This window comes from Spermophilus citellus, assembly GCF_964194105.1.
Source record: "Spermophilus citellus genome assembly, chromosome: 12".
Lineage (NCBI taxonomy): Eukaryota > Metazoa > Chordata > Mammalia > Rodentia > Sciuridae > Spermophilus > Spermophilus citellus.
This window is the reverse complement of record NC_138198.1, coordinates 12,792,726-12,819,783: the sequence shown is the minus strand read 5'-3', so window position 1 is coordinate 12,819,783 and position 27,058 is coordinate 12,792,726. Positions and strand designations below refer to the sequence as shown.

The 27,058-nt window shown below is 39.0% G+C and overlaps 1 protein-coding gene across 7 annotated transcripts in view; it reads left to right on the top strand.

Moving 5' to 3' along the window:
* Positions 1-27,058, top strand: part of CEP192 (centrosomal protein 192) — a 111,951-nt gene that overhangs the window by 13,262 nt on the left and 71,631 nt on the right. For 4 of the 7 annotated variants that reach the window (XM_081262569.1, XM_081262566.1, XM_081262567.1 and 1 more), the window contains exons 5-15: positions 2,932-3,107; positions 6,395-6,447; positions 7,254-7,371; positions 8,952-9,100; positions 10,200-10,344; positions 10,922-11,049; positions 16,113-16,473; positions 17,038-17,181; positions 22,726-22,790; positions 23,652-23,861; positions 26,870-26,996. In XM_081262569.1, the coding sequence (XP_081118695.1) occupies positions 2,932-3,107; positions 6,395-6,447; positions 7,254-7,371; positions 8,952-9,100; positions 10,200-10,344; positions 10,922-11,049; positions 16,113-16,473; positions 17,038-17,181; positions 22,726-22,790; positions 23,652-23,861; positions 26,870-26,996 (1,676 nt within the window). The remainder of the gene's footprint in view (positions 1-2,931; positions 3,108-6,394; positions 6,448-7,253; positions 7,372-8,951; positions 9,101-10,199; positions 10,345-10,921; positions 11,050-16,112; positions 16,474-17,037; positions 17,182-22,725; positions 22,791-23,651; positions 23,862-26,869; positions 26,997-27,058) is intronic. The other 3 variants (XM_081262572.1, XM_081262568.1, XM_081262570.1) reach the window with 2 other exon arrangements.

Here is a 27,058-nt window from a genome sequence, read left to right as displayed (position 1 = left end):
TAAGAAGTCCATTGCTTTTAAAGTCAGCCTCACAGAAAGTCTCAGGACATGGGCAAAATGGAGACAGTTTCTCACTCAGAACATAACATGAGTGGCCTCTAGTCCAGTTAAGAAGAGTGTTCTCCTTTTCCTCTAAACCATCTTGAGCCCTGATTTCACTGTCCAGAGTTCTATTGGCATTCCGGTCTTCTGAGCTCCCACCAGAATCAGCCATTAAGCATGGCTTGTAACAACCTAAAGCATTTCCAGCTTGCACTGCTAAACATCTTAGAATTCCTTCCACCAATTCCAGAAAGCTCAAAATGCTTATGAACCGCATGGTCAGGTTAGTCACAGCAATGACCCCATTCCTGGTACCAATTTTTGTTTCAGTCAGCTTTTGTGCTGCTGTGATGAAAGGAGCGGGACGAGAACAACTGTAGAGGAGGAAAGGTTTATTTACAGGCTTACAGTTTCAGCGGTCTCAATCCATAGACAGCAGGCTCCATTCCTTGGGCCTTGAGATGAGGCAGTATATCATGGCAGAAGAGAGTGGTAAAAAGGGAACCAGCTCACATGATGATCAGAAACCAGAAAGAGAGAGAGAGAGAGAGAGAGAGAGAGAGAGAGAGAGAGCCACTTTGAACTCGAGATACAGAATTTATACCCCTTGCTGTGCCCCTAATTCTCACCTCCTCCATGATAAACAGTCTGATTCCCTCTTAAAATTGGGAGCCATCTTGCCACAGAGACATAAAAAGCTAATTTCAGCTTTACTATAATAAATTACTGCAAATTCTAAACTGCTTGGAATGCCTGCCCGTGCCTTGAACTCACCCATGCCTGGCTTTCCCTGACTAGATAACAGCCCTCTCTGAAGCTCTAATGACCTTCATAAATTCTGATGTTGGGGCCAGCAAAAATATAAACTAGTCTTTGTATTATGCTCGTCAGAGTTTTATTATCTGTAGCCTTCCTTTGTGTAACTTTCTGGGTTATAAAGCTGAGCTGCAAGAAAGCTGTCTTTGGCTCCCTTGGTTTTTGTTGGGAGAGGCAGCCCAGCCGGTTGAAATAATAAGCTTGCTTTAATTTGATTTTAATTGGAGTCAGTGGTCTTTTCTTTGCGTGTCTAACACTGCAGACACACCCCACCTGCCTCTGGCCCCTATCTAGTTAATCCTATCAGGGGGTCAATTCACTGATTGTGTTAAGGTTATGACCCAATCTTTTCTCCTCCAGACCTCCTGGCATTATCTCACAAGTGAGCTCTTGGGGGACACCACATCTAAACTGTTCAGCATCTTTGGCAGCTATGGGTAGGTCTCATATCCTTTAGACTTTCACATGAATTCGAAGATTGGGAGTCTTAAACTTAAGCCAAGTGTTTAAACCATATTCTGCATTTCTTTGTCCCCACAGGCATTTATATCCTTGTCAACTGGGGAGTCCTTGCACTGCCCCCTTGCCTGGTGTTCTGTGTCATGTTTACAAAGCCATTTTGCTTGTTTGGCTTGCCTGGTAGACTTTCTCCTGCCCTTCTTCATTCCAGCTGTAGTAATGAAACATTTCTGCGGTTCTCACTGGCAGGTTTGTTTTTTCCTGTGCTTCTGGGCCCTTTTATTATAGTTCTCATTGTGGTTTCTTTTCTCCTGCACATCCCATCTACCTTTCAGGTTCTAGAACCTAGGGTACGCCTGGCTTAGGACAGGAGGTGAATCTCATGCAGATTGCTTTAACTTTTATAGATTTCCTTATCATTATTCATTGGACTCCTGGAAGTTGCTTTTGCTTCTTTGACTTGAAGCTCATGACTTATTCTGAAAAGTTTTCATGGGCTAATGAAAACAAAGGATGGCTGTAGTTTGGGGAAGGATTTGTTTTAAGGGGTGTTGGTGAGTTTAGAATGCCCCATCCTTCACTCTCTCTATTAACCTAAAGTTCTGATGGTCTCTTGGTCATACTGTATGCTTTTCTCAAGGGAGGACTCTAACACATGGAAGTTAACCTGAATGTCTCGACTTGTTTCTTATTTATTCATGTCACTATCTTTCCCCCTTTTCTTTCTGTCCTCTGACAAATGGCTTTCTGTCCATAGATACTCTTTCTGCCTGCCCTTGCCCACTTTTACTGAGGGTGACATTTTCCTGTACCTACTTGTGAGTGTACTTTTGGCTTAAGCTATTGGCCTTTACTGTAGCCCCAGAAAAGACTGGGAAATAAATTGTAGTTAAGATTGCAGAATTGCTTCTGCCATGGAGGTTAGGTGAATATGGAAAGATCATTTTTCTCTTCATCCTTCAGGACTGAATTTAACTCTGGCTCTAGGTATCTCTGTCAGTTGGTGAATTTATTGCACTAAGAGGCTTTTTCCTATAGTTTCATTTCCGTTTGGCTTTGGTAAGCTGCTACAGAACCGAGGTCTTTTATTGGATTCAGAGGAAAATTGTCCTTAAGGAAAAATATTTTCATTTACATATAAAAAAGCAGTGGTAAGTAGAAAGTTAGGGCTGACAGTAGGTGCGGATAAAAGGAGAATTCTAAAATCTTTATTAATTCAGAGATTTAGCTCTTTTGGCAGTTATACCAGTATTCTTTAAACCTTTCTTATTTTTAGAAAGCTGAGGTTTTTCTGGACATAATAGTTTCAGGAATATTTAGTGTACGAAAGAAGAAAAATATAATTTTATCCCTTGAGAGACAGAGTAGCAGTACCATGTCTCCCTTGGTTTTGGTAGACTGGTTTCTGGACCCAGTCTGTTGATTCAGTTCCTCGAGCAACAACAGTATTACCAGTTGCATGTTCTAGTCGTACTTAGAGATGTTTCTTTTCATTGTCTGTATCTATTTTTTTTTTCTTTTTGAAAGGTGAAATATGTAACTGGTAAATACACATTTTAGAGATTTACCCAAGGTGACTAACATTTTTGTCTTTATTCTGTTCTCTAATAAAAGTTCTATCTCTAGGAAAAAGAACTACATGGAAAGTCCACGTTTGTCCAATGCTCTCATGGAACAGTCAGCTTTTCACACTGCTATGCCAAGAGCACAAGAGGAAGAGGCCAAAGTTTCAGCTTCCTCTCAGGGTCAGGATTTTTTGGACCGGGTTTCACCACTGGAGCAAGTACAAGGTCCTGAAGTATTAGAAGTTATTTCTTAATGCAGACCATTTAATTTCTTTTTTCATTTCCCTTTCTTTGGACTGGTATTTATCTTATGCTATTGTGTGAAAAACTGAAAATGTTTTGGTTTGTTATATTCTTAATAGTCTAATATTTATAGTACTTTCATAGGGAATGGCCTCTTCACTGATCTCATAACTGTCTTCACTGATTAAGCTGAAACCTCCTTTCCTTTGCTGTCAGATGACCACAATATGCTTTATGTTCAAGACAAGGAGCCTGTTTCTACCATATCTCTTTTTGTCCCAACAATTAATTGCTCTCATCAAGTCATTTTTGTTCTTAAACTTATTTTTATGTAACTGGTGAAATATGAACTCTAAAAGAAATTATTGTTTCCAGGAAAATCAAGGTGAATACTTTGGAAAGACTAAAAAGTGAGTCATTTAAAAAATTGCTACCAGCTGGCCATGGTGGAACACACCCAGCAGTTTGGGAAGGTGAGGCAGGAAGACAACAGCCTCAGTGACTTAGTGAGACCCTGTCTCAAGATAAAAATTATCAAGGATTAAGGATGTAGCTCAGTTTAGAGCACTCCTGTGTTTAGTCCTAGTTCAAGGAGTGAGGGGAATGTTACCAACTTAGATATTGGGGGGAAACTATAAGAATGTGGGGAAAATTGTTAGGAAAAAGAGTTACAGGTTTTTATCTTGTTCTGCTTTGCCACTGTACCCCCATTGAACCCAGGGTCTGTGCTGAGCTATGTCTCCAGACTTCTGATTTCTTTTATGTATTCTGCATTTTAAAATTTTTTGTGGGGGGGGGGGTACCAGGGATTGAACTCAGGGGCACTCAACCATTGAGCCACATCCTCAGCCGTATTTTGTATTTTATTTAGAGACAGGGTCTCACTGAGTTGCTTAGGGCCTCGCTGTTGCTAAGGCTGGCTTTAAACTCTCGGTCCTCCTGCCTCAGCCTCCTGAGCTGCTGGTATTTCAGGTGTGCAGCACTGCACCCAACTACATTTTCTTTCTTTATTTTTCAAAACTGGAAATGGAAAATTGCATGCTTTTGGGTCATATAGCAATACATGTGATTCTAAACTGTAGTTCAATACCCAAAGACCTTGGTTGATCAGTTAAGATTGATGAATGAGGGCTGGGGTTTGTGGATCAGTGGTAGAGCGCTCGCCTACCATGCGTGAGGCACTGGGTTCACTCCTCAGCACCTCATAGAAATAAATAAAATAAAGGCAATATGTCCAACTACAACTAAACAATAAATACTTAAAAAAAATTGATGAATGAATGCACATTCATGTGTTTTAGTAAAAAATTTTAATGGACGTTTGTATTTTTCTTTCTTTTTTATTTTTTAATTTTTTTGTGGGGGTGGGTACCAGGATTGAACTCTGGGGCACTCAACCACCGAGCCCCATCTCCAGCTCCACCACCCTTTTTTTTTTTTTTTTTGTATTTTATTTAGAGACAGGGTCTCACTGAGTTGGTTAGTGCCTTGCTTTTGCTGAGGCGGGCTTTGTACTTGCAATCCTCCTGCCTCCGCTTCCTGAGCCACTGGGATTAAAGGTGTGTGCCACCACACCCAGCCTCATTTGTGTTTTTCGTAATGAAGAATGGCAAATAGTATTAAAGTGGAATAATAGGCAATAAAAGAAATAAATAAATTAGACTTCATCAAAATTTAAAATTAAGGCTTCAAAAGACATTTATCAAGAAAGTAAAAAAAAAAACGAATGGGAGAAAATATTTGTGAATCAAATATGTTGAAAGGAAGTAGTATTCAGAATATCTGAAGAACTCCAATAATTCAACATTAAAAAGACAAAAGGGTAAAGGATTTGAAAAGACATTTCTCTATAGTAGTTCTCCAAATGGTCAGTAACACCTGAAAAGATACTTAATGTCGTTATCATGAGGAAAATGTAGTTCAGCAATCACAGTGCCAGTTCACATGTGAACCAAGACTGGAACCAGCAAGCGTTGGTGAAGGTGTGGAGATATTGAAGCCTCCTGTATTGCTGGTGGAAATGGGAAATGGTGCAGCCACTGTGGCAAACAGTTTGGTAGTTTCTTAAAACATTACACCACATTACCCAGCACTTCCACTCTACACACACACTCAAGAGAAGGAAAAACATGCCCACACAAAAACTTGTGCATGAATGTTCATAGCAGTATTATTCACAATAGACTAAAAGTAGAAACTGTCAAGTATCTATGAGTGGTAAAAGGGTAAACTCAATGTATTAAGTTCACATGATGGAGTATTACTAATTCATAAAAAGGAGCAAAATACTGGTATGTGCTATAATATAGATGAACCTTGAAAATATCAGACACAAAAGGCCACAAAATACATGTTTCTATTTATCCATAGGCACTTCCATAGAGATAGAAAATTGATTTATGGTCATCTGGGCCTGGGAGAGAGAGGAATGGAGGGAGAGAGATTGTTAATAGGTTTAGTGTTTTTGGAATGAAAAAAATATTCTGGAATGTTAAAGTGATGATGGCTGTACAGTCTTGTGAATATACCAGAACCACTGAATTGTAGGCAGTAGGAGGGTGAATTTTATAATATGTAGATTATATATTTTAAAAGCCCTCCCATATAACTAAGTTTCATTTGAAATAAAATTTTGTCAATCTTGATTCATTTCTCTTCAGTTTCTCTCCTGAGTCAAACTTAAACTTAGGGCCTCATGTATAGTGAACAAGGGCTTCACTTCTGAGATACACCTCCAGCTCCCTCCCTTTTCTCCAAAATTCCAGATGTCATTTCATTTCTATATATTTTAGTGTATGTTTATTTTTTTATGTGACCACAGTGCTGTTAACACAGCTGACAGTTCTTCATCTAGTATGGCAGTTGTGTTGCTTGAGTGGGGTGTGAGGAAGATGACTGTGTCACGGTGCACTCATTACAGCTCTGATGTGCATACTTGGAGTAAGCAATGCCTGTCACATGTAGTTTGCCCCTCTGGTTGGACTTATGCACTTGGCTGGTTCTTTGTCATCTCTCCTACCTACCCACAGGAAGAAGTTCATGTTGCAGTTTTGAGATTAATACTCAAGTTCTGTGGCATGTGAATGCCTCTATGATTCTCCACCCAAACTTAAGAATTTGACCAATGATGGATTCCTGTGCCATGTTTGAAAGAGCTTCTATTTCATGATAAAAACTTTGAGTTCATTAACTTGCTGTTTTTAGGTGTATGGATATTTGGTTGATAAAATAGTTTGTGCTCTCAGTTTTGGTCTTTGTTTTCTTAACAGACTCATCTGTTGATTTTCATTTACAATCATGGATTAATAATCAGGAAGACAAGGTAAGTTTTTATGTGTTATTGATTTCTGGAGTGTCATGGGGGAGCAAAAGGCATGTTTCATAAGTGTGTTAGTTAAGATTAACTACCCTTCTAACCTCTAGGGACCCTTCTGATAGTACAGCATAACTACAGTTGATCCAGCTTCCGCAAAAATGGGAGTTTAGCTCAAGTAATAAGAAAGTTCAAGGGTAACACTGGTACTATGCAGTGCCTTCGGTATTTATATGACTTGTTTGTACTGTTTTCTGTAAAATTACATTAAGATCTCATGTTTTTATAATAAAAAATTATATATTTTGCAATCTATGTAGCTATCTATTATAGTGTGAAATAAAATCGAATCTTAGAGGGAAATGTTACATTTTCATTCTGGGCCTAGAGTAGTAAATTGCTGTGTACCTTCAGGGTTATGTGGTTCCTGTGTTGAGGAGCAGAGATCAGTCACTTCAGTGAGGGTTACGTGTCCAACTTTCTGTTACCTTCATCAATGAAGCAAGCCTCGCACTGCTCAGGGTTTAGTTGTGCATTTCTGTAGTGATTTTCTTAGTGGGTTCTCTAAGCATGTAGAAGCAATATGGTAGATGCCTTAAGTTTTAAGAGTGTCTTTCTGAACCGTTGGTGGGAGGTGGGGAATGGAGTGAGGGCATGCAATACATGTAAAACAGTTTTCATTTCTTTGACTAAATTTTGATTTCAGATACTGAGCACATTATAGATTGAGGAAATACTTGATCCCTTTTGTAGACTTATACTGTGCTCTTTAAAGCAATGTGCTTCTCCATTACACACCTTATTCTTTCTTTTAGATTGTTGTGCCTGATGCTGGAAAACAATTTGAATACAGGACTCCAAACAGTGACTTCAGCCATATCTTACTAGAAAATGAGAAACTTATGTCACTGACAAGTTTGGAAGATTCTTCTGGTACTGATGAAGTAACTTTTGTTTTCCTAGTCCTTACCTTGCCATGCCACTGTTGCAATCATTATTATGCCCAATTTGGGGAATTTTTGCCTTTCTCTTTTTCTCCTATCCAGCAGCACTTCCACTGAGTGATAGGATTTAAAAAAATTTTTATGATCTATCCTAATACTTTAGTTTAACAACATCAGGGTACAAAGTATCTACCTAAAGGTGGTACTTATTGTGAAACACTGTGTTAAGAAAATGGAGAACAATAAAATATTTAGCCTTAGCTCTCTAAGAGACCTCAGCCAAGTGCAGGAAAGAGCAGCACAGCCACACTTCAGATTGTGTGAGGTCTCCTTCTACACTATGAAGATGTGCTTGGGAACCCTAGGGATGATGAGTTAATTCTGACCAAGGAAGCTCCCTGCAAAAAGATGGGCCCAGGTGAGGCCTTGGCGGAGAAGTGTGTTTCAGGAAGGAGCATCCGCTTTAGCCAAGGCTCTGCCCTGCAACACACAGGGCACGAGTGGGAACTAGGCAGTGACTTTGTGTGGCAGGTTTACAGCACCCATAGGAGGCTGCATTGGGCCTAAAGGCAAGCCCGTGAGCTGAGTGGGAAAAACACATTGCACAGTTCAGGGCAAAGATCACTGTAAAACGAGTTAAAATAGAATTGTGGATAAGGACTTAATGATATGAATTTATCAGATCTTTCGTTGTTTTTAGTAGTCTGCCTGCTTAGAGGGGAAATTGCTAAGTCAAAGGTAATGAAATTACTAAGTCAAAGCCAGGTGTGGTGGTACACATTGTAATCCCAGTGACCTGGGAGGCTGAAGCAGAAGGCTCAGCCTGGGCAACTTGGTGAGATCCTGTCTCCAGATAAAAAAATAAAATAAAGGGGCTGGGGTTGTGGCTCAGCAGTAGAGCGCTTGCCTAGCATGTGCAAGGCCCTGGGTATGAGCCTCAGCACTACATAAAAATAAAATAAATAAAATAAAGGTATTGGCAACTACAACTAAAAAATAAATATTAAAAAGATAAATAAATAAAAATAAAAAGGCTGGGGTTGTAGCTCAGTGGTAGAGCATCCCTAAATTTAAACTTCTGTACTGTAAAATAAAACAAAGAGGCGGTGCCACCTTATATTATTACTGTGGTTGAGAGTTACTCTCTGTCTTAACCTTTGCCAAACTTAAGTCATAGCATCGAAAACCCTTGCAGTGTCATCTCTCTTTTTCTTCACTTCTGTGATAGACTTATCCAGCCTTTGTTGGTAGTACTGACCACTTACTACACTGTTTTCAGAATATTACACTCTTTTCCCACTGGTTTGTGATGCCACATGTATCATATCCTACCTAACTTTCTGTGATATGCCAGGATCTGTTTTTATCCTTTTCTCTCAAGGAGGTTAAATATTGTATTTAAAAAGTGTTCATAAGTGACTTAATAAATGACTGAATTATAAGTTTTCTCATGTCAAATGTGAAAATAAAATCATACCATCCACTTGTTTTATAGCCTTTTGGTTAAAATTATGTATAGTTCAGTTCCTACTCTAAAGTACATTGTATTTTGCTCCATTTTATCAACAGATGATGACATTAATGATGAAGAGTTTTATGATGATCATTTGGAGGCTTACTTTGAACAGCTGGCAATTCCAGGAATGATATATGAAGATCTAGGAGGACAGGAATCTCCAGAAAAGGATTTCAAGTTGCCTTCAAGGGATCCTAGTCAGGTATGTTCTGGTCTTGATGATTTTTCATAAATTGGACATTTAAAAATTACTCTTGATCTCATTGGATATTAACATTAAATTTAAGCCTTGTTTTTCTTTAAACTCTTATTTTTCACCAGATACAAATTGATGAGCAATGTCTGTTTTTTTCCCACTTCTTCTTCCTCTTATTTGCCCTCACCCACAGAAAATGATAAGAGGGTAGTTGAGTGGCTGTCTGTTTTTCCTTTCTGTACATTACCAGTTGTCAACGTCTTATTACCTTTGCATTTCTTTCTCTGTAAGTACTTACTTCTCTGAATCATTTGAAAGGAAGTTACCAACATTTTATGACATTTCACTCCAGTACTTCAGCATTTATCTCATGAATAAGAACATTTTCCCTACATCATCCAATTTTATTATCTAATTTCGATGTATAAATTTAGATTAATATACTGTCTTTGTTCAAATTTGCCCTTGTTGTCCCCAACACATTCTTTAAGAATTTATTGAGAGATCATATTTGCTTGTGGTTGTCATATTTGTTTGTGCTCTTTTAATTTGAAATTATTTCATGAATGTTTCCTGGGCTCCTGATTTTTTTTAGAATAACCCATAATCTAGATACATTTGCTTACTTTTTCCCCTGCTTCCTTGATTAAACCAAGTATTTTGGTAAGCATTTAGGTGGAGTGTCTTTCTTGTGTGTGGATTCACGTTAAAAAGACCATACTGTGTTTTCTCATTGCTTCACATCGAGAGACATGGCTTTTTGTCCCAAATGGTGTTGCTGTTTGATAGTTTTGGTTAAGCTGATGGTAGCCAGATGTCTCCTGGTAAAGCTACCTTAACCTTTTGTTATTAAGTCATTGTAGGATGACCCATCAAGGTTTTGTGAACATCCTGTACCCAACAGCTCTTTATGAACTGAGTCACTTAGTTCCATTGCTAAAGCCTCTTGGAAGTAGGTGTTGAGTGGTGATTTTTCTAATTGCTTCTACATTTGTTACCTGGCATCCTTCAGGGAATCAGACCTCCTGTGCTCCCCCTCTTTTCCTCCTCAAAATGTTTAATTTTAATTTAAAAAATTAATATAGCTAAGATATTCTTTCAACAGGCAAATGAAAACAGTAGCTCAAACTCCAAGTGTCAGTCAGAAAATAACAGCTCTCCAGTTTCCTGTGGCTCACATTCTTCAAGAAGTTCTGCAACCACTCATGGAGAGGGCAAGGAAGGCTGGGTTGTCTGCTCACCTGGGACCAGTGAGTGTTGAAATATGATTCCTTTGTTTTTAAATTTTGTGTTGACTACCTTAAAAAAATCATTGCTTTGTTTTGAGTTATTATATATTTACTGTCTATTCCCTCAAATCATTGAATAGTCTAAAACTTTTTAAAAGAGCTTTCGTAATACCTTAGTGTATCATTCATCTCCCAGGTTAAATTTGCTCCTGAGTAGTTTCGTATTGTATGTTGTTAAATATGAGATTTTTTAAAAAAATTATTTTTAACATAGTTACTTGTTAAAGAGACACTAAAAGTAAAAATAATACCTTGTTAAGTTGGTGCTGTTAGAAATACCACAGTATGTACTTTTTGGATTCACTGTTATGAATGATGATATTCAGACATTTGAGAATTGGAAACTGATTCTCTGTATGGTGGCAGCTTGTCCTGTTTATTGCCTTTCCATGCTTATTTTCTCTTGCTGCAGTTTGCTAACCTTGTCACATGAATGCTAAGTATTAGGTTCACATAAAGTAATTGGATTGGCAAGAAGCAGTTATGTTAGAGTACTGAAATGTTGACATTGCTTTGTGATCTTTTTTCTTTATTTCAGGTAACTATGGAGGTACTAGAGATAGCAGAAGATATGTAGATGGTGTGTTACTGTTTTCCTGTAATTCCTGGAAAAGTGAGGAGGAGAAGGTAGAAGGTTTGAAGGGTATGGTTCCAGATCATAGCAGAGTAAGTTTATATATTTATTTTCATTCATATGGAAAACAATAAGGAGTCTTTTGTGTTTGTATGTACTACATTTTTAAAGTCATTTTATTTTTTTTGTTTATTTTTATGTTGTGCTGAGGATTGAACCCCGTGCCCTCACATGTGCTGGGCAAGCACACTACCACTGAGCTACAGTCCCAGCACCTACTACATTTTGTTTTAAAGAAACAATTATTGTTGGTGTTTGAAAAAGATAAAGTATCAGAATCACTCTTGATGATGTTGGTGTGTGTGTATGTGTGTGTGTAGATATCTGTATCACTAAGATTATGTAAATATACATTTATTGTATGTATTCTTATATTTAAACATTTACTGACTTAGATGCATTTGCTGAGTTCCTTAGCCCAATATGTAACCATTAAGTAAAAAGCAAACTGATCATCTTTTACCTTACTCAGCATCTTTGTTTCGTAGTTTCAGCTTTTCCTGCTTGTTAATGGCACCCTGTTTTTCCTGTGCTTGAAACAGATCACTACTTCGGGACTCTTACCTATTCTTTGTCTCTTCTTTAGTAACATGTATGCCTCAGCATTGCTCAGTGGTTTTTAATATAGAGGGAGTGTGTTTGCTTACATATAGAAAGAGACGGTCATTTCTCCTCACATTAATCCTTTGCATGCATCAAAGCAGCGAGTGATGGGGTTGTTGTTGTGAGAGAGGTGGAGTCCAGAAGACTGGCACCCATCGGTGTGTCCTGGCCTGTCTTAGACTCTTTTTTGTTTCATTCCTTTACCTCCATCTGATTTACTGCCCCACTTACACTGTTTCTGCTGCTCTGTCCTGCCTGTCAACACCACACTTTTGTCACATTAATTTTTTTTTATGTACTGTCTTCTGTGCCCTGTCTCATACTGATGGCCTGGAGGTGCCTGTCGTCTGGCCCTAGAGCATGTTGACTGTCTGGATGCTGCACTCAAGCCAGCAGTGAATTCGAGTTCCTTTTGCTCCATGTCTTTGTCTCCACTTTGTGGAGTTCATGTTTTGGAGCTTGGCCACTCTAATAAGTGTGTAATGGTACCTGATTGCTTTAACTTGCATTTTTTTAGGATCGTCTTTTCATGTGCTTATGTGCCAGATGAGCATCTTTTTGGTAAATGAATTTTTATCTTAAAATTTTTTAAAATACTAATAAACAAATCATTATTGTATATATTTATGTGACACTGTGTGAGGTTTTGTTTTTTTTTTTGTTTTCTTTTGCTTTTTCAGTACTGGGGCTTAAACTCAAGGGTGCTTTACCACTGAGCTACACTTTTTCTTTTCTCTGTGACACAGGGTCTTGCTAAGTTGTCGAGGCTGTCCTTGAACTTGAGATCCTCTTGTCTCAGCCTCTCTACTAGTTGGGATTATGGGCACGTGCCATTGTACCTGGCTTAATATCTGTATACAGTATGGAATGATAAACTGAAGTTATTAACATATCCATTACCTCACTTTTCCTTTTTTTGTGGTGAAACATTTGAAGTTTACTCCTTTGGTTATTTTGAAATGTATGTTATATTACATTTTTATTGATATAATATTGTTAATAATAATATGTATATTATTCAGTGTAGATTTCACAATTTATTCTTCTTGTCTAACTAAAACCTCGCACCCTTTGACCAACAAACAGCTCCACACCATCTCCTTCTGCCATGTTCCCCTGCCTCTGGTAAAAGTACTCTGCTCTTTGCTTTTATAAGTCTGAACTTGGTAGAGTCCATATATAAGTGAGATCATGCAGTTTTTTTTTCTGTGTCTAGCTTCATTTAGACATTTTAATGTCTCCCAGCTTCATCTATGTTTTCACAAATGATAGAATTTTCTATTTTAAAGACTAAATAATATTGCATTCTAAATACTTGCCACATTTTTAAAAAAATCTGTTCATCCTTTGATGAACACTTAGGTTGAAAAGACTTTCTGCTCCATTATATTGTCTGCTCACTTGTCAAAGCTCAGTTGGTGATGTTTCGTGGGTTTCCTTCTGGGCCCTCTGTTCTGTTGAGTTGACATGTGATCTAGTCTTTGATTAGTACCACACTGTCTTGTTCCGGTCGCTTTATAGTAGTAAGTCCTGAAGTTGGGTAGTGTCAGTCTTCACACCTTATTCTTATTTTTCAATACTGTGTTGGCCATTCTGAGTTTTTTGCCTTTCCATGTAAATGTTAGAATCATCTTGTCATTATCCAAAAGTTGGGATTACATCAGAGGTATAGATCAACTTGGAAATTCTCTCCATTTTATCCATTGCAGCCCTTGGCATATTAATCATAATTGTTTGAATTTTTGGTCTGGTAATTTCATCATCCTGTTTTCTCTGCTTCTGCTTTTTGTTCTTTCCCCTCTAAACTGTGTTTCTTGCCCTTTGGTATGCCTTGTAGTTTTTTTTTCTTGGTAGCTAGGCATGAAAAATCAAAAAGAGCTGCTGTTTGTAGGTGTTGGGGACAGGAGCGTTCCATTCTACAATTAGGTTTTGTGTTTTAGAGTGCTTGTACCTCTGGGCTGTGGATTTTACAGGTGATTCTCAGTTATTTTCCTCTGCTTCATTCTCAACAAGATGGCTAGAGGAAGCTGGAGTTTCTCCCAAGTTAGTTAGGCTCTGAGAAAACCCTAGCAGGTTAGGTTCTGGTTAACTGGTTTTCCTGAGGGGTAACTCTGTTAAAAAAAAATGGTTCCTCTTCCCTTCTTGCCAGAAGCCTGAGGGATTTTTCTCCAGTATTTGTTTTGAGAACCTAGTTGAGCTGCTGGAAGTAAAATTCAAAAAAGTGTGGGAATCCCCCTGTGAGAGGGTCCCCTGGAGTTTTCAAAACCTCTGAGGCTTATCCACACTGAGCCTGTAAATTCAGCTGCCGTTGAGGTGTTCTGTGCAGGTCTTCATTGCTGTGGAGGCTTCTGCTCAGGAGTTTGTGCTTCAGCATGTTTCTCTCTGCCTGACAGTTTCTCCAGGTTGGAGGCAGTCGTTCTGTCTTGGGATCTCATTTCTCTCACAGATCCAGTATGACACGTCTTGTTAGTGTGGTACTAACACTGTTGATTTGTCAGTTTGTTGGTGACTTCTGTGTTCCTAACATGTAGATCCAGAAACTGGAAATCACACCTGTATTACATAGTCAGGATTATTTTAAGTTGTTTCATGAGTAAGATAGCTAGTTTTCCACATTTAAAAAAAAAAATTTTTTTTTAGTTATACATGGACACGATATCTATATTTTGTTTGTTTATTTTTATGTGGTGCTGAGGATCGAACCCAGGGTCTCTCACATGCGAGGTGAGCACTCTACCACTGAGCCACAACCCCAGCCCCTTTCCACATTTTTTTAAAAAGTCTTTGCTCTTATCATATATGAAAAGCAGTTATCTAGTTTTAAGTGTCATTTCCTGGTCATCTTTGTTTTTTCCCTCCGGGAGGATTAATATTTTCCTGATTTTATAAAGTCTCTGTGATATGGAAATATAGTGATGTTTATGTAGTTTGGACTTCAGTATTTGTGTTAGTTCCTCAGGGTTGCCAGAGTGAATTGCCTCAGTCTTGCTGTCTTCAGACAGTGGAAATGTGTCCCCTCAAAGTTCTGGAGGCCAAAAGTCTTACCAGGGCAGTGCTCACTTCAGGGGGGTCTAGAGGAGAGTCCTCCCGGCCCCTCCCAGTTTCTGGTGGCCCTTGGCATTCCTTGCCTTAACGTGGCATCCTGCACTCATCCTCCGTGTTCACTTGGCTTCTGTGTATCTGTAGTTTTCTTCTCATTTCTCTTATCAGAACATTGGTCTTTGTACTTAGGACCCATGATAAATTCAGGATCATCTGTTCTCAAGATCCTTAGGTTAATTACATTGCAGTGACCTTGTTTCAGAATAAGGTCAGGGCTTACATGTTCTGTGTTTAGGATTGGGGTATATCTTTTGCGGGGAACACAGTTCAAAATACTATAGTATTATGTTAGAAAATGCTGTCTACTAATGAATGGAAAACTTATGTGGATTTTGTCCTATACTTTTACATCTAAATCATGTAGAATTTGTTTTGATACAGGGTAGAGAGGTAATTTTATTTTGTATAATAATGTTGTAAATTCATTCAGTTATTCAGTGACAGCCTAACAGTTGAACCTTTCTTCTTCCAAACTCACCATGTATTCTCTTATATAGAACTACCCCTCTTACTATTTTAACTTGAAACTTTGCTGATCAGACTGTTTTGTTATTATACATCGTATTATAACAAGAACTATCGTTATAGGTTTCATTGGCATTTGAGATCATGGTGGTAGCTGACTGTCTAAAAATAGTATTACAGGCAGTTGAGCCTCTCTTCAGTGATTGTAATTATAGAAAAGAATAAATGGCATTTTGGGAAAGTGTTAGAGATCATAATTTTAAGTCACTGGCTTAACTGATACAGTTATTATTGGGTTCTTTAGGGGCATTTATAGTACCTGATGTTTTGCTCCTATTAAAAGATATTAATGAGTGTTTTCATTGGCTTTTATTCATATTAACGAGACTGGTCATATAGGACTTAGCCACACCTATAGAGACTTATTGGTAACTACGAAAGTCAGATTTACAGTTTTATTGTCCTGTAATGTAACAAGACAGAAGATCTACTTTTTTTTTTTTTTTTTTTTTAAATACAGGGGTTGAACTCAGGGACAATCAACCTCTGAGCCACATCCCCAGCCCTATTTTGTATTTTATTTAGAGACAGGGTCTCGCTAAGTTGCTTAGGGCCTCTCTAAGTTGCTGAGGCTGGCTTTGTAATCATGATCCTCCTGTCTCAGCCTCCCGAGCTGCAGAGATTACAGGCATGTGCCACTGTGCCTGGCGAGGATCCACTTTTGGCTTCTAAATCTGTTGATGTTATTTTGCCATGACCACATTTTAAAGTTGTTTGGTAAATTGCTTAACATTGGTTCATATATAGACTATAGTGAATATGTATAAGCTGTTCCTTCATATAATTTTATATCAAAGGTACAATTTTTCCTATAATATTATAAAATGAGTTCTGAAAAACTCTGTTCTGTCCCTGATTTTTAAAGGAAAGTGCAAGAGAGGATGTTCTGGTGAAGACTGTCAGCACTACCAATGAGAAACTTAACCCTGTTTGTTTTTCTGACAAAACTACTGATAACAGTGGTTTTGATCTGACTGACTCCGTCAATCAGCCGGCAATGGTTCCTTATCAAAATAAGCACATGGCATCAGATTCAGAAACAATTTTGCACACAGATGGATGCTTAGACACAGAGACTTCTACCATGTCCGTTCAAAAAGATGTTTGCATAGCATCTTTGAAGCCCATCAGTGACAATGGAATTAGTTCCACTGATATTCTGTGGTCACCAACTTGTGACAGGAGAACATGTGACTGTTACGAGTCTGTTGAAAAGAATGAAGACCGTAAGTGGACTCTTTTATCTTTTTGAATAGAATTAAAGAAACATGTAAGATGTTTACACTTTTTTAAAAATATTTTTTTAATTGTAGTTCGATGCAATACCTTTATTTTATTTATTTATTTTTGTGTGGTCCTGAGGATCGAATCCATTGCCTCATGCGTTCCAGGCAAGTGCTCTACCACCAAGCCACAACCCCAGCCCTACACATTTTTAATAGGTTGTTTCTATGTTGTCTTTCATATTGAAGTATGTAAATGTTTAATGGATTTTAAAGGTTTTTAAAATATACCAATATTAGAGGATTTTTCCCAGAAATAATATTCGTGACCAGAATCAGAGCTCTTGTGCAGGTGCCTGGAGAGGTCCTAATCCCCTTTTCCTTTACCCTCATTTTCCACTGTGGACTTTTGTGAGTGAGGCTGACTCCCGCCATCAGGGAGATGGATGTTCCCTTTCTGAGAGGAAGGGCAGACTTCAGTACTCCTTGTGACTACAGCAGTTAACTTACTTGAGATGGATTCACCATTGCAGTTCTGCATGTGTTGTGTGGGATTTTGTTTTCTAGAACCGGATCTCCTACAGAGTGTGATCTATCAAAACGAGGAGGGCAAGTGGGTCACTGACCTTGCCTATTACACATCTTTTGATAACGAACAGGATGTGAATATTTCTCTAACTGATGAGATGAATGAAGACTTCAGATCTGGTTGTAAGTATATTTGACAGCCCCTTTTATTGTGCCCATTGTGTTGTTTCTGGTGGTGTTCTGAGAGCACTCTGTGTATGCTGATTAGCCGTATTACATTAGACCCCTTCTGAAACCCAACAGTGTTGTGCATGTGCTTCACTGGCTTTTATAGGAACAAAGGCTTGAGCTGGTCAGGCTTAACCACCTCCTCAAGCAAGCACGGTGGTCAGACTAGCACACTTCTACTTCTGTTTGGGACCTGTGGGGTTGTAGGGCTGAAAAAGACTTTAGGCTTACATAGTCACTTTTAAATTCTGTCATGAGCAAAAGAAATGTTCTGATAAGTGTACAGTTACCAATGGCAGAGTCCATTTTGGATAAAAACTTAAGAAATGACAGTGAAAATGATGGAAATGACAAAAAAGGTAAATGAAATCTCAGAGGATAGGAGCAGTAAGAGAAGCAGTTGTTGGTTACATACCCTCTGATGTTGGAAATATATAGGTTTAGGTCTGCAGATACAGGTCCGGCCTCACCTGGGAAGGCATCCCTATGCTGCAACCTTCGGTGCCTTAGCAGCTCTGCAGCTGGTATGAGGAGAGGCACTCAGTGGCCTCTAAAGCCAACTTGTTTTCAGTAGTCTGGTAGTCTCCAAGGCACCAGAGGAACAAGTATGCTGACTACTGCCTGTGCCAAGCTTCTCCTAAAGGTCCAGCGATGCAGCAGTACAGTTGAATAATGTGGTATGTCAGCCCTTGAGACACTGTCAGCCGGAAAGGGTAATTTAAGAATATAAAACACACAGCAGCATAACAGACACAAACCAAATGCCTTTGAAGTTTAGAGGAGAAATAACTTGCATGAGTGGGTAGCAAAAGGATTTCATAGAGATCATTTTGTGGTACAGTTACAATAGGTAGTCATCTGGGGACATTAAAAAATTCTAAAAGGAAGGAAAAACTCAAGTTGAAAGAATGAACTGGTATAGCCTGGGGATTTTTGAGAAGGTGAATGGTCTAGTGTGTTGACACTCAGGCCAAAATAAGGGGCGAGTAACAAAAGAGGTCAGGCAGGGCCAGGGTGTCAGAGAGTTTTCACTCCTGTGGTAAGCAAAAGGACCAGATGCTCCTCTTAACTGGCTCTGCAAGCCATCTTCTGGCAGTATTGATTGGTTGAATGGGAAATGGAACAAAGTAGCTAATGAAAGACATGGAAGTAGAGCAATTAGGATTTGGTGACTAGATTTCAGAAGATGGTAGAAAGGCATAAAAAGGATTGTGTTTTGAGTTGCTTGGGAAAATGGCAATACCATTAACTGAGATGGGGATATCAGAAGAAATTGTTGGTTTTTGCTATTGTGTTTTGAGATGGAGGTATTTACTAGTTGGAAGTATGGATTAGAAATCTGTAGGTAAGTTATAGTTGGACTTGGTCAGTACATCTTGATTTAAAAAGGACAATGAGGGCTGGGGTTGTGGCTTAGAAATAGAGCACTTGCCTAGCATGCATGAGGGTTTGATCCTCAGTACCACATAAAATAAAATAAAGACTTTGTGTCTACCTATAATTAAAAAATAAATATTTAATAAAATAAAAATAGAAAGAACAACGACGACAGAGCATGAGCAGTGAATATTTATTTTGTCACTTAAAAAGTCAGAATTCATGAGCTTCTCGTGTATTGCTGTTGGGAATATAAATTGATTCACCATATTGGAAGGCTATTTGGCAGTATCTTGTAAAGGTGAACTTTATGAACTTCATACTACCTGACCTAAAAATTCAAAACCCAAGAATATACTAGCAGATAGGGTGTATCTATTAACCAGATAACACCCACTAGAATGCTTATAGCAGCATGGATTGTAGTAGCCCCATATTGGAAAGCTCCCTAGTTCTTATCAGCAGGTTAACTAATACCCTATAATGTCATGTGATGTGATGTGACAGAGTCTAAAAATTAATAAGACTGTACACTTATGAAGTATATTGTAGGCTGTATACTATACTTTGGTAAGCAATTTTTTTTTTTAAATTGGTGCATTGTAGTTGTACACAACCGTGAGATTTGTTGCTACATATTTGCGCACGTGCATAGAAAAACAATATAATTTGGCCAATAATCATTCCCAGTATTTCTCCTTTCACTCCTTTCCTCATTTCCCCTTATCCCTTTCCTCTACTCTACTGATCTCCCTTCATTTTCATGGGATTTTCCCCCACACTCCCATTTTTCTTTTCCTCTCCCTATAGTAAGCAAAGTTTTTAAATATTAGTGATTTAACTATAAAAAATTTAATTTGCAATTTATATTGTAGGTTAAAGGCCAATTCCTTAATACGTAGATAGTTCTAAAATCCAATAAGAAAAACACCTGCTACTCAATGTAGAATTGTATAAAGGTTATAAACAGTTTATAGAAAAGGAAATTAAAATTGTTTTCAGATGTGCAAAAACATTCATTCTTACTCATGGAGAGAAATGTAGTGTAAATCTACTCAATGATAATATTTTTCATTTATTTTATTGGCAGTAATCCCAGAGGTTGGTTATAACACTGTGTTGGCAAGGTTGTGAGGGAAGCATGTATTCTAGCCCATTGTTGGCACAGCCCTAGCAGTGGCAGTATTGCAGCATCTAACAAAGTTGCAAATGCACACACCAAACAACCAGGCCATTCCACATGGGGAATTCATTCTCAGGCACTCCTGCACAAATGGTATGTGATAAACACACAGGGTGAAGCAGCCTTTTTATAGGAAGGGAGGGGGAAATTGCTTAAATGTAAAAGAAGGTGAAGCATAAAGTTGGATCCAGGGCTCAATTTCATAAAACTTCCCTACTTATGGACTTTCGTCAGAAGAGTTACCTAAGAGAAATGAGCCTCTTTCCCATCTTCCCGCCCCTTCTCTGATGGCCTTGAGTTTTGCATTACTTCTGCCTTCTGCCAAGATTTAAGCACTGGGGCTGGGGGAAGCACATGGTTGTTTTAAAGTCCAGCCTGTGAAGGCTTCAGGCGACTAATAAGAGGACAGTTAGTTGGAGGCTCGGCACATAATTGAGCAAGGATTCCTATAAGAAACGAAACTCTGCTTCTGTAACATCTGTGACTGACTGATGATGAGCAGCTAAAGTAACAGGATACTCTCAACAGTCCCTTCCAGTTGAGCTATCTGCCCAGTGATTGAAAAACCATAAATGAGAAATTATATCCCAACTGATTCAAAGGTAAAAAATAAATAAATAAAAAAGAAAGATCATGTGACACTTGAGTAAATTAACTTTTTTCTGGGTGACCTTTTAAGAGACTGAGTTTCCTCCTTCCTCTCTTGGCTGTTGGAGCTGGTTGGTTGAACTTTCATATGAATGATCATGGTTTTAGCTTATTTGAGTCTGAGGTCCACAGGAGTCTCACAGAACATATTTATGTGGAATGGCTGTTTTGCCTGTAATTTCGGTGGCTGTGCCATAGGTCGAATGCCCTTGGATAAAGAATGTGTTTTGAGTGAGAAGTGACTGCTTCCCACAGTGCCTGTGGGCACTGGACTGTTCTCTCTGTGAGGATCTTCCGCTGTGTGTGGTACTCTGCTTTTCCTGACTGGGGCCATTACCCTGAGTTTCTCAGGTTGTGAATATAGATGGTCCAGGTTTCCAAAGGGGCAGTTTGGATCTAGTTAGTCCCTGATGACCATCTGAGAGTGGAGAGTATCTCCCTTGTTTAGGCCATGCAGGGACTATTCCTTCTGGCTTCACTCTGCACCCTTCTTCCGTCTTTTTTTTTTTTTAATGAACTTCATGACATTTCCAAATCTTATTTTGTGACTCACTAAGGCACTTATCTCCAATTTAAAAAATCATGGAAGTTTACAGGATATTATTCCATTCACGGATAATACTGTCTGTACATGTGAATTTTCATTGTTGTCTCCTCCCAGGTTTGAGGTCTCCAGATAGAACTCCCTTTGATTTACTAAGGGTAAGATTAGTGCCTTGAAAAACATGATTTCCTTCTGGTTTATAGAGTATATTATATATTATTTTTTCCATACAAGTATGGAATATATCTTATTCTAATTAGGATCCCAGTTCTGTGGGTGGTGAGATTTACTGTGGTGTATTCATTTTTTACATAGGAAAGTATATTACCTAAGACCCAGTAGGAACTTGGAAATGGGAGTGACTTCAACAAAGATATTACTTACAAAGGAATGATCAGTGTTAATAAAGTTCATCACAGGAAGTGTATCCCTGGGATAATAGCAGCAAGAAGCTATTACCACCTCTAGGCCTCAGAAGGCAAAGAGAGAGCAGTTATACTTTGGTAAGAACCTTGGAGAGTTGCTGAAGAAGGTGATCTTGGGCGAAGTGTTCAGGCACAGGGTGGGACAGTGAAAGAACTAGGGAAACGAACACAGCAGTCTCACGCTCCTTCTGCCTTCCAAGTACCAGGGATTGGGTGAGGTGCTACTGGACCCCGTGATGAGGTGCTTTTGGACCCCGTGGAAGTTTAGTTGATGCTGTCTGTGAACATCAGCTTCCTGGGCCACTCTGCTCCTCTCTGCACAGCCCCTCTAGTGCCTGCAGGGGCCCAGAGTGGACGGCAGACTTGGCAGCATGTTTAAAATTCCTTCTGTTCACATGCTTGGCAAGATCACATGCTTCTTGGCCTTCATTGCTCATTGGCCCCCAGTTTCTGAGGCTTTGATGTGGAGATAACCTTTGTGAGTGGGCTGACATTCATCTTACCTTGGAGTGGAGGTGCTCTGTGGGGACTTTGAGGGTAGGTATTAGGGGCCCACCTGTCCCTGAGGCTTCCTAGAATGTAGGATTTTATAAAACTGGTGTGTTCCTTGGCACACAAGTGATTTGGAATCCTACCTAGATGTCTTTGTGACTACTTTATAGAGAGGTTTGTCTGTCTGGTGGTGCCAGGTGAAATTCTGTGTGTATTCATGGGTGGTGAGTACCTAAACTCAGGTATGCCAGATTCTTCAAACTAAAATAATTGTCCACATTCTGGGGTGCTTTTTGGCACCTGGGATTGAACACAGGGCACTTAACCACTGAGCCACATCCCAAGCCCTTCCTATTTTTTATTTTGAGACAGGGTCTTGCTAAATTACTGAGACTGGCCTTGAATTTATGATCCTCCTGCTTCAGCCTCTGAGCCACTGGGATTATAGGCATGTGTAAACTCTCTTTTTTTTCTGGGTAGGATGTTGCCTAGGTTGGCCACAAACTCCTGGGCTCAAACATCCCTCCTGTCTCAGACTCCAAGTAGCTGGGACTATAGGAGTGTACCATCATGAAAAAATGCATTATAAAGCCCCTTTGGGCAAATTGGGGCAAATTAGTAAGTGATTGAATAATCACAGTAGTATTGTGTTCATTATCCAAAGTTCGATAACCATAGATTTACATACTTACAGATGCATAACTTATGTGAATGGGAGCGTTCACTTACTTGTAGAAATGTGTTTCTTCAATATTTCATTTTCCTAACTAACTTTTACTTGTCTACCAGCATAATGTAATTATATAAATTTGTTCTTTTTTTTTTTTAAGCTGAAGCATTGAATATGATTGCACAAGATGAGGAAAAATTTAATAAAGAGCATCAATTTATACAGGTTTGTAATTACTTACGAAAAGTAAATTTTTAAACTTTTCTTACATTTAAGTACAGGCAGAATGTTCATTTTTTTTGAATGATTAGTATAGAATCATTTAGTTTTCTTATGTTAAGACAGTTTTTGCTTTTTCCTTCTCAATTATTAATTGAAGAACTCTGGCCTACCAAAATAAATCTTCAGACTAGGAGTGCAGCTTAGTGGTACAGTGCTTGCCTTGCATTCATGAGGCACTGTGTTCATTCCCCAGTACCACAAAAAGATTAATAAGTAAAATATGGCTTTAATTCGCTTACTGCTTTAAATACCTTCATGGATATTTCTGTAGCTTTTAATTCTGTTTCTTTTAGTGAAGATGTATGCTTTTTAAAAATTCTTGCTCATTATGATTAGTGTTTGATTAAGCAGTATATTAGGACAATGCACTTTATAACTTGAGCATTTAAAAAATTAGTTTCTTGCTGGGCGCAGTGACACAGGTGAGTAATCCCAGCGACTTGGGAGGCTGAGGCAGGAGGATCGCAAGTTCAAAGCCAGCCCCAGCAATGGTGAGGCACTAAGTAACTCAGTGAGACCTTGTCTCTAAATAAAATATGAAGAAGTTACTATTTGGTTGCGACCCAGTGGTCAATTGCCCCTGAGTTCAATCCCTGGTGCCCCCCCACCTTCCCCCCCTAAAAGTTCTCTCTTTTGGACCTCATTAGTTTTAGTAGCTGCTTATGCTTGAATTTTTAATTTTTTTTTCCTAATTTTTAAGTTTTCATAGTTAATTTTGTTGTTGTTTTTATTTAGTTTCACATATTAGAATAACAGAAGATTTGCTGGGGGAAAGAATGAAACAATGACTTTTTTTCTTCCTAGGAAGAAAACATAGAAGCTCAGAATATTTCGGTTGCACTAGCAGACACATCCTGGGTTGCTACAGTTAATTATAATCTGTTGAGGAAATCACTTAGCACATCAGAGCTGGGCAGAGATGATGCCAGTTACATACGTCTGTCATTAGGAGAGTTTTTTGCACAAAGATCTGAAGCTCTTGGTTGCCTTGGTGGTGGAAATAGCGTGAAAAGAGTAAGTACAGAACATGCTTAAGTGGTTAAAGTCTCTGACATCTGAGCATGTTTTGAATTACTTTATCACAACACCAAACACTGGATAAAATAAAAGAAAAGAGGTTTGCTTTGGCTTACGATTTTGAAGTCTGGGAAGTCTAAGACTAGGTGGCTACATCTGGTTAGCCTCTGATGAGGGCTTGGTGCTGCAGCTCCTCATGGTGGAGAAGGAGATTTGTTTGAGAAGGAGAAGCAGACGTGCCAGAACTGGGAAGGGGTGCCAGACTTCCTTTTGCAGTACGTTGCCTGCTCTGCAAGAGCTGCATTAGGCCCTTCGTGAGGGCGGACCCTTCAGAACCCAGAAGCCTCTGAAAGACCCCCCACCATCTCTCAGAACCCTTAGGTGGTGACCTTAACGTGAATTTTGGTGGGGACAAATGATACTTTGAATTTTGACTGTCATGATGGTATTGCTAGAGCATAGTAACTTTAAAGCAGGGGCAGAATAGGAATATGATAGAACAATGGGGAGACTGAGCTTTTGAGTCACAGTTAGATCTGACTCCTCACTAGCCCTGCCTTTCAACTAGTTCTGTGACTTTGAAGAATGCATGTAGCTCTTCAATGCTTAATTTCCCCAACACTAAAAGTAAGAGTCTGTTTTACAGAGGTAAACACATTGGTACATAGAAAGTCTTTAGCCCCAGCGTGTGGCATTTGTCTCTGTTGTTGTATGTTTAACAGGTCGGAAGAAAATTCTAAGATTCACTTTTTAAACCTGTATAAAAAGATATTTCAAAATGTAGAGTATTTTGATTTAATAAAAGGTAGTATGTGTACAGATTTTTAAATGCAAATGATTATTGCTGCAAAGAATGAGTGTAGGGAAGGCACTGCTTCACCTGTGCTGGTCAGGATGATGTCCGAGGGGATGACATTGAGCAGGCTCTTAAAGGATGACAAAGAGGCAGCTGCTTAGAGCTCTGGAGACCCAATGTTCCCAACAAAGGGAGACCATCCATGAGCGTCCTGGAAGTTGGAGCCAGAGTGGTAAGATGAAGGCAGGCAGAGCTAATGTGAGGGGCCAGTGGTGGCAGGTAGGGTGGGTTGATGTTTAGTTCCAAGGGCCCAGTCATGTGAGTTCCTTGTAGGAGTGGGGTTGTATCTCACATGAACAAGCAGGAAGTGCTTGGAGGCAGGGAGCAACTCTGTCATGGTGCTGGGGCCCATCTCCAGGTGCAATAACATGCCACCATTTTTATAACTTGAGCATTAAAAAATGAGTTTCTTGCTGAGTGGGGTGGCACACGCCTGTAATCCCAGTGACTCAAGAGGCTCAAGCAGGAGGATCACGAGTTCAAATCCAGCCATCTTTGTTGGGACCCTGGGTGAGGAAAGTCACTGAAGCATAGAGGAACAAAAATAGGCAGAGGCTTAGTGAACAGGAAGAAAGGTGATGAAGATTGGGGACTAGGTTGACATGCAGAAACATAATAAGTATAAGGATTCAAGATTTGTTCTGAAGGTAAAGTCAACATGGGGAATTAGGGTAATTAGAGAGTATTTAAGTTGGATTTCATGAAGGGTATGTATTAGCTTTCTGTCACTGTGACAAAATACTTGAGATAACCAACTTATTTAGTAGAAAAGGTTTATTTTTGGTTCATGGTTTTAAAGGTGTCAGTCCATGGTTGTTTGGCCCTGTTGCTTTGGGCCTTGTGGCAGTACAGTACGTCATGGCAGGGGAAACTGCTCACCTTATGGCAGCCCAGAAGCAAAGGAAGACCAGAGGTGGTCAGGATCCCAATGTCCCCTTCAAGAGCATGTCCTCCATAACCTAACTTCCTTCCACTGGGCTCCACCTCGTACTGGCTGGTGACTGAGACTTGAATGCTTAGATAGGGAATAGTTTTGAAATACTTGATGTAGTGCTAGAAATCACAGTTGATTAACAGAACTTAAGTTTGAAATTGTACCGCCCTCCTGTCTCATCTGTGCAGTGAGTGATGAAGGAAAAATAATAAATATGTGAAAGAGGTAGATTTTCCTGCCTGGATTGATTGGGATTTTTTGAGATTTTGGGAGAAGTTGAAGAGTAACCGAATTTCTTCTTAAACAGGTGAACAGAGCACTGGATCATGGAAAAATATATCTATTTTTATTAGTTATGAGTTATGATATTTTATATGTACTAAATTTACTGGATCAAGGGAAGAAATTCCCAAGTGAAGACCAATCAAAAACTGAATTCTTGTTTTAGATTTGTCATTTGAAAGTAGCATAGGAAAGATGAGTGGGAATTCTGTGGCTGTGACCTGGCTCTTTGAATGCAGATCTTTCTAAAGCTCTCATTTCAAGTCAGCAGAAATTCACCTAATGTAATGCGTATTTTTTTTTTTGGTATTGGGGATTGAACTCGGGGCCACTCCTCCACTGAGCCACATCCCCAGCCCTGTTTTGTATTTTATTGGAGACAGGGTCTCACTGAGTTGCTTAGTGCCTGGCTAGATTGTTGAGACTGGCTTTGAACTTGCCATCCTCCTACCTCTGCCTCCCGAGCCGCTGAGATTACAGGCATGCACCACTGTGCCCAGCCATAATGCATATTTTTGAGGGTGTATTTATTGTATAAAACAAATGTCCTATACTCTAAGTTTAAGGAGGCAGGAATTTTTATCTTTTTTCCCTCATTGATTTGTCCCTGAAGATTAGAATAGTGCCTGACACTTAGTGGTTGCTAACAACAGTTACTGAAAGAATGAAGTTTTACTGAAAGAATGGATTTTTTAGTAAGGTTAACTTATTTGACACTATTACTGCTAACGTCTGAAAGCTAGCTGGTATTAAGGAAATAAAAGGTTTTCTCTGGACTTCTGAAGTTCATCTCTAATTATTTGATATTAAGAAGGAAGAAGAGTTTTGCCAAAGTCACTTAGCTGTGTTACCAGTATTAGATAAAATAGTCTAGAATTTATCAAAGCAGTTGAAAATTAAGGAAAATTAATTCATGTCTAATTATTTTTGTAGCCATCATTTGGTTATTTTATTAGCTCACCGGAGAAGAGAGAACCTGTTGCTTTAATAAGTAAATCTGATGTGTCAGGAAGTGATTTGGAGAAGGGAGTGGCTCATCCTAACCAGGATCTGTCTTCAGGTACGGATAAAGTGAACTGTGTTTTAGAGGAAACATTTTTTCTTAAACCACAACTTAGTACT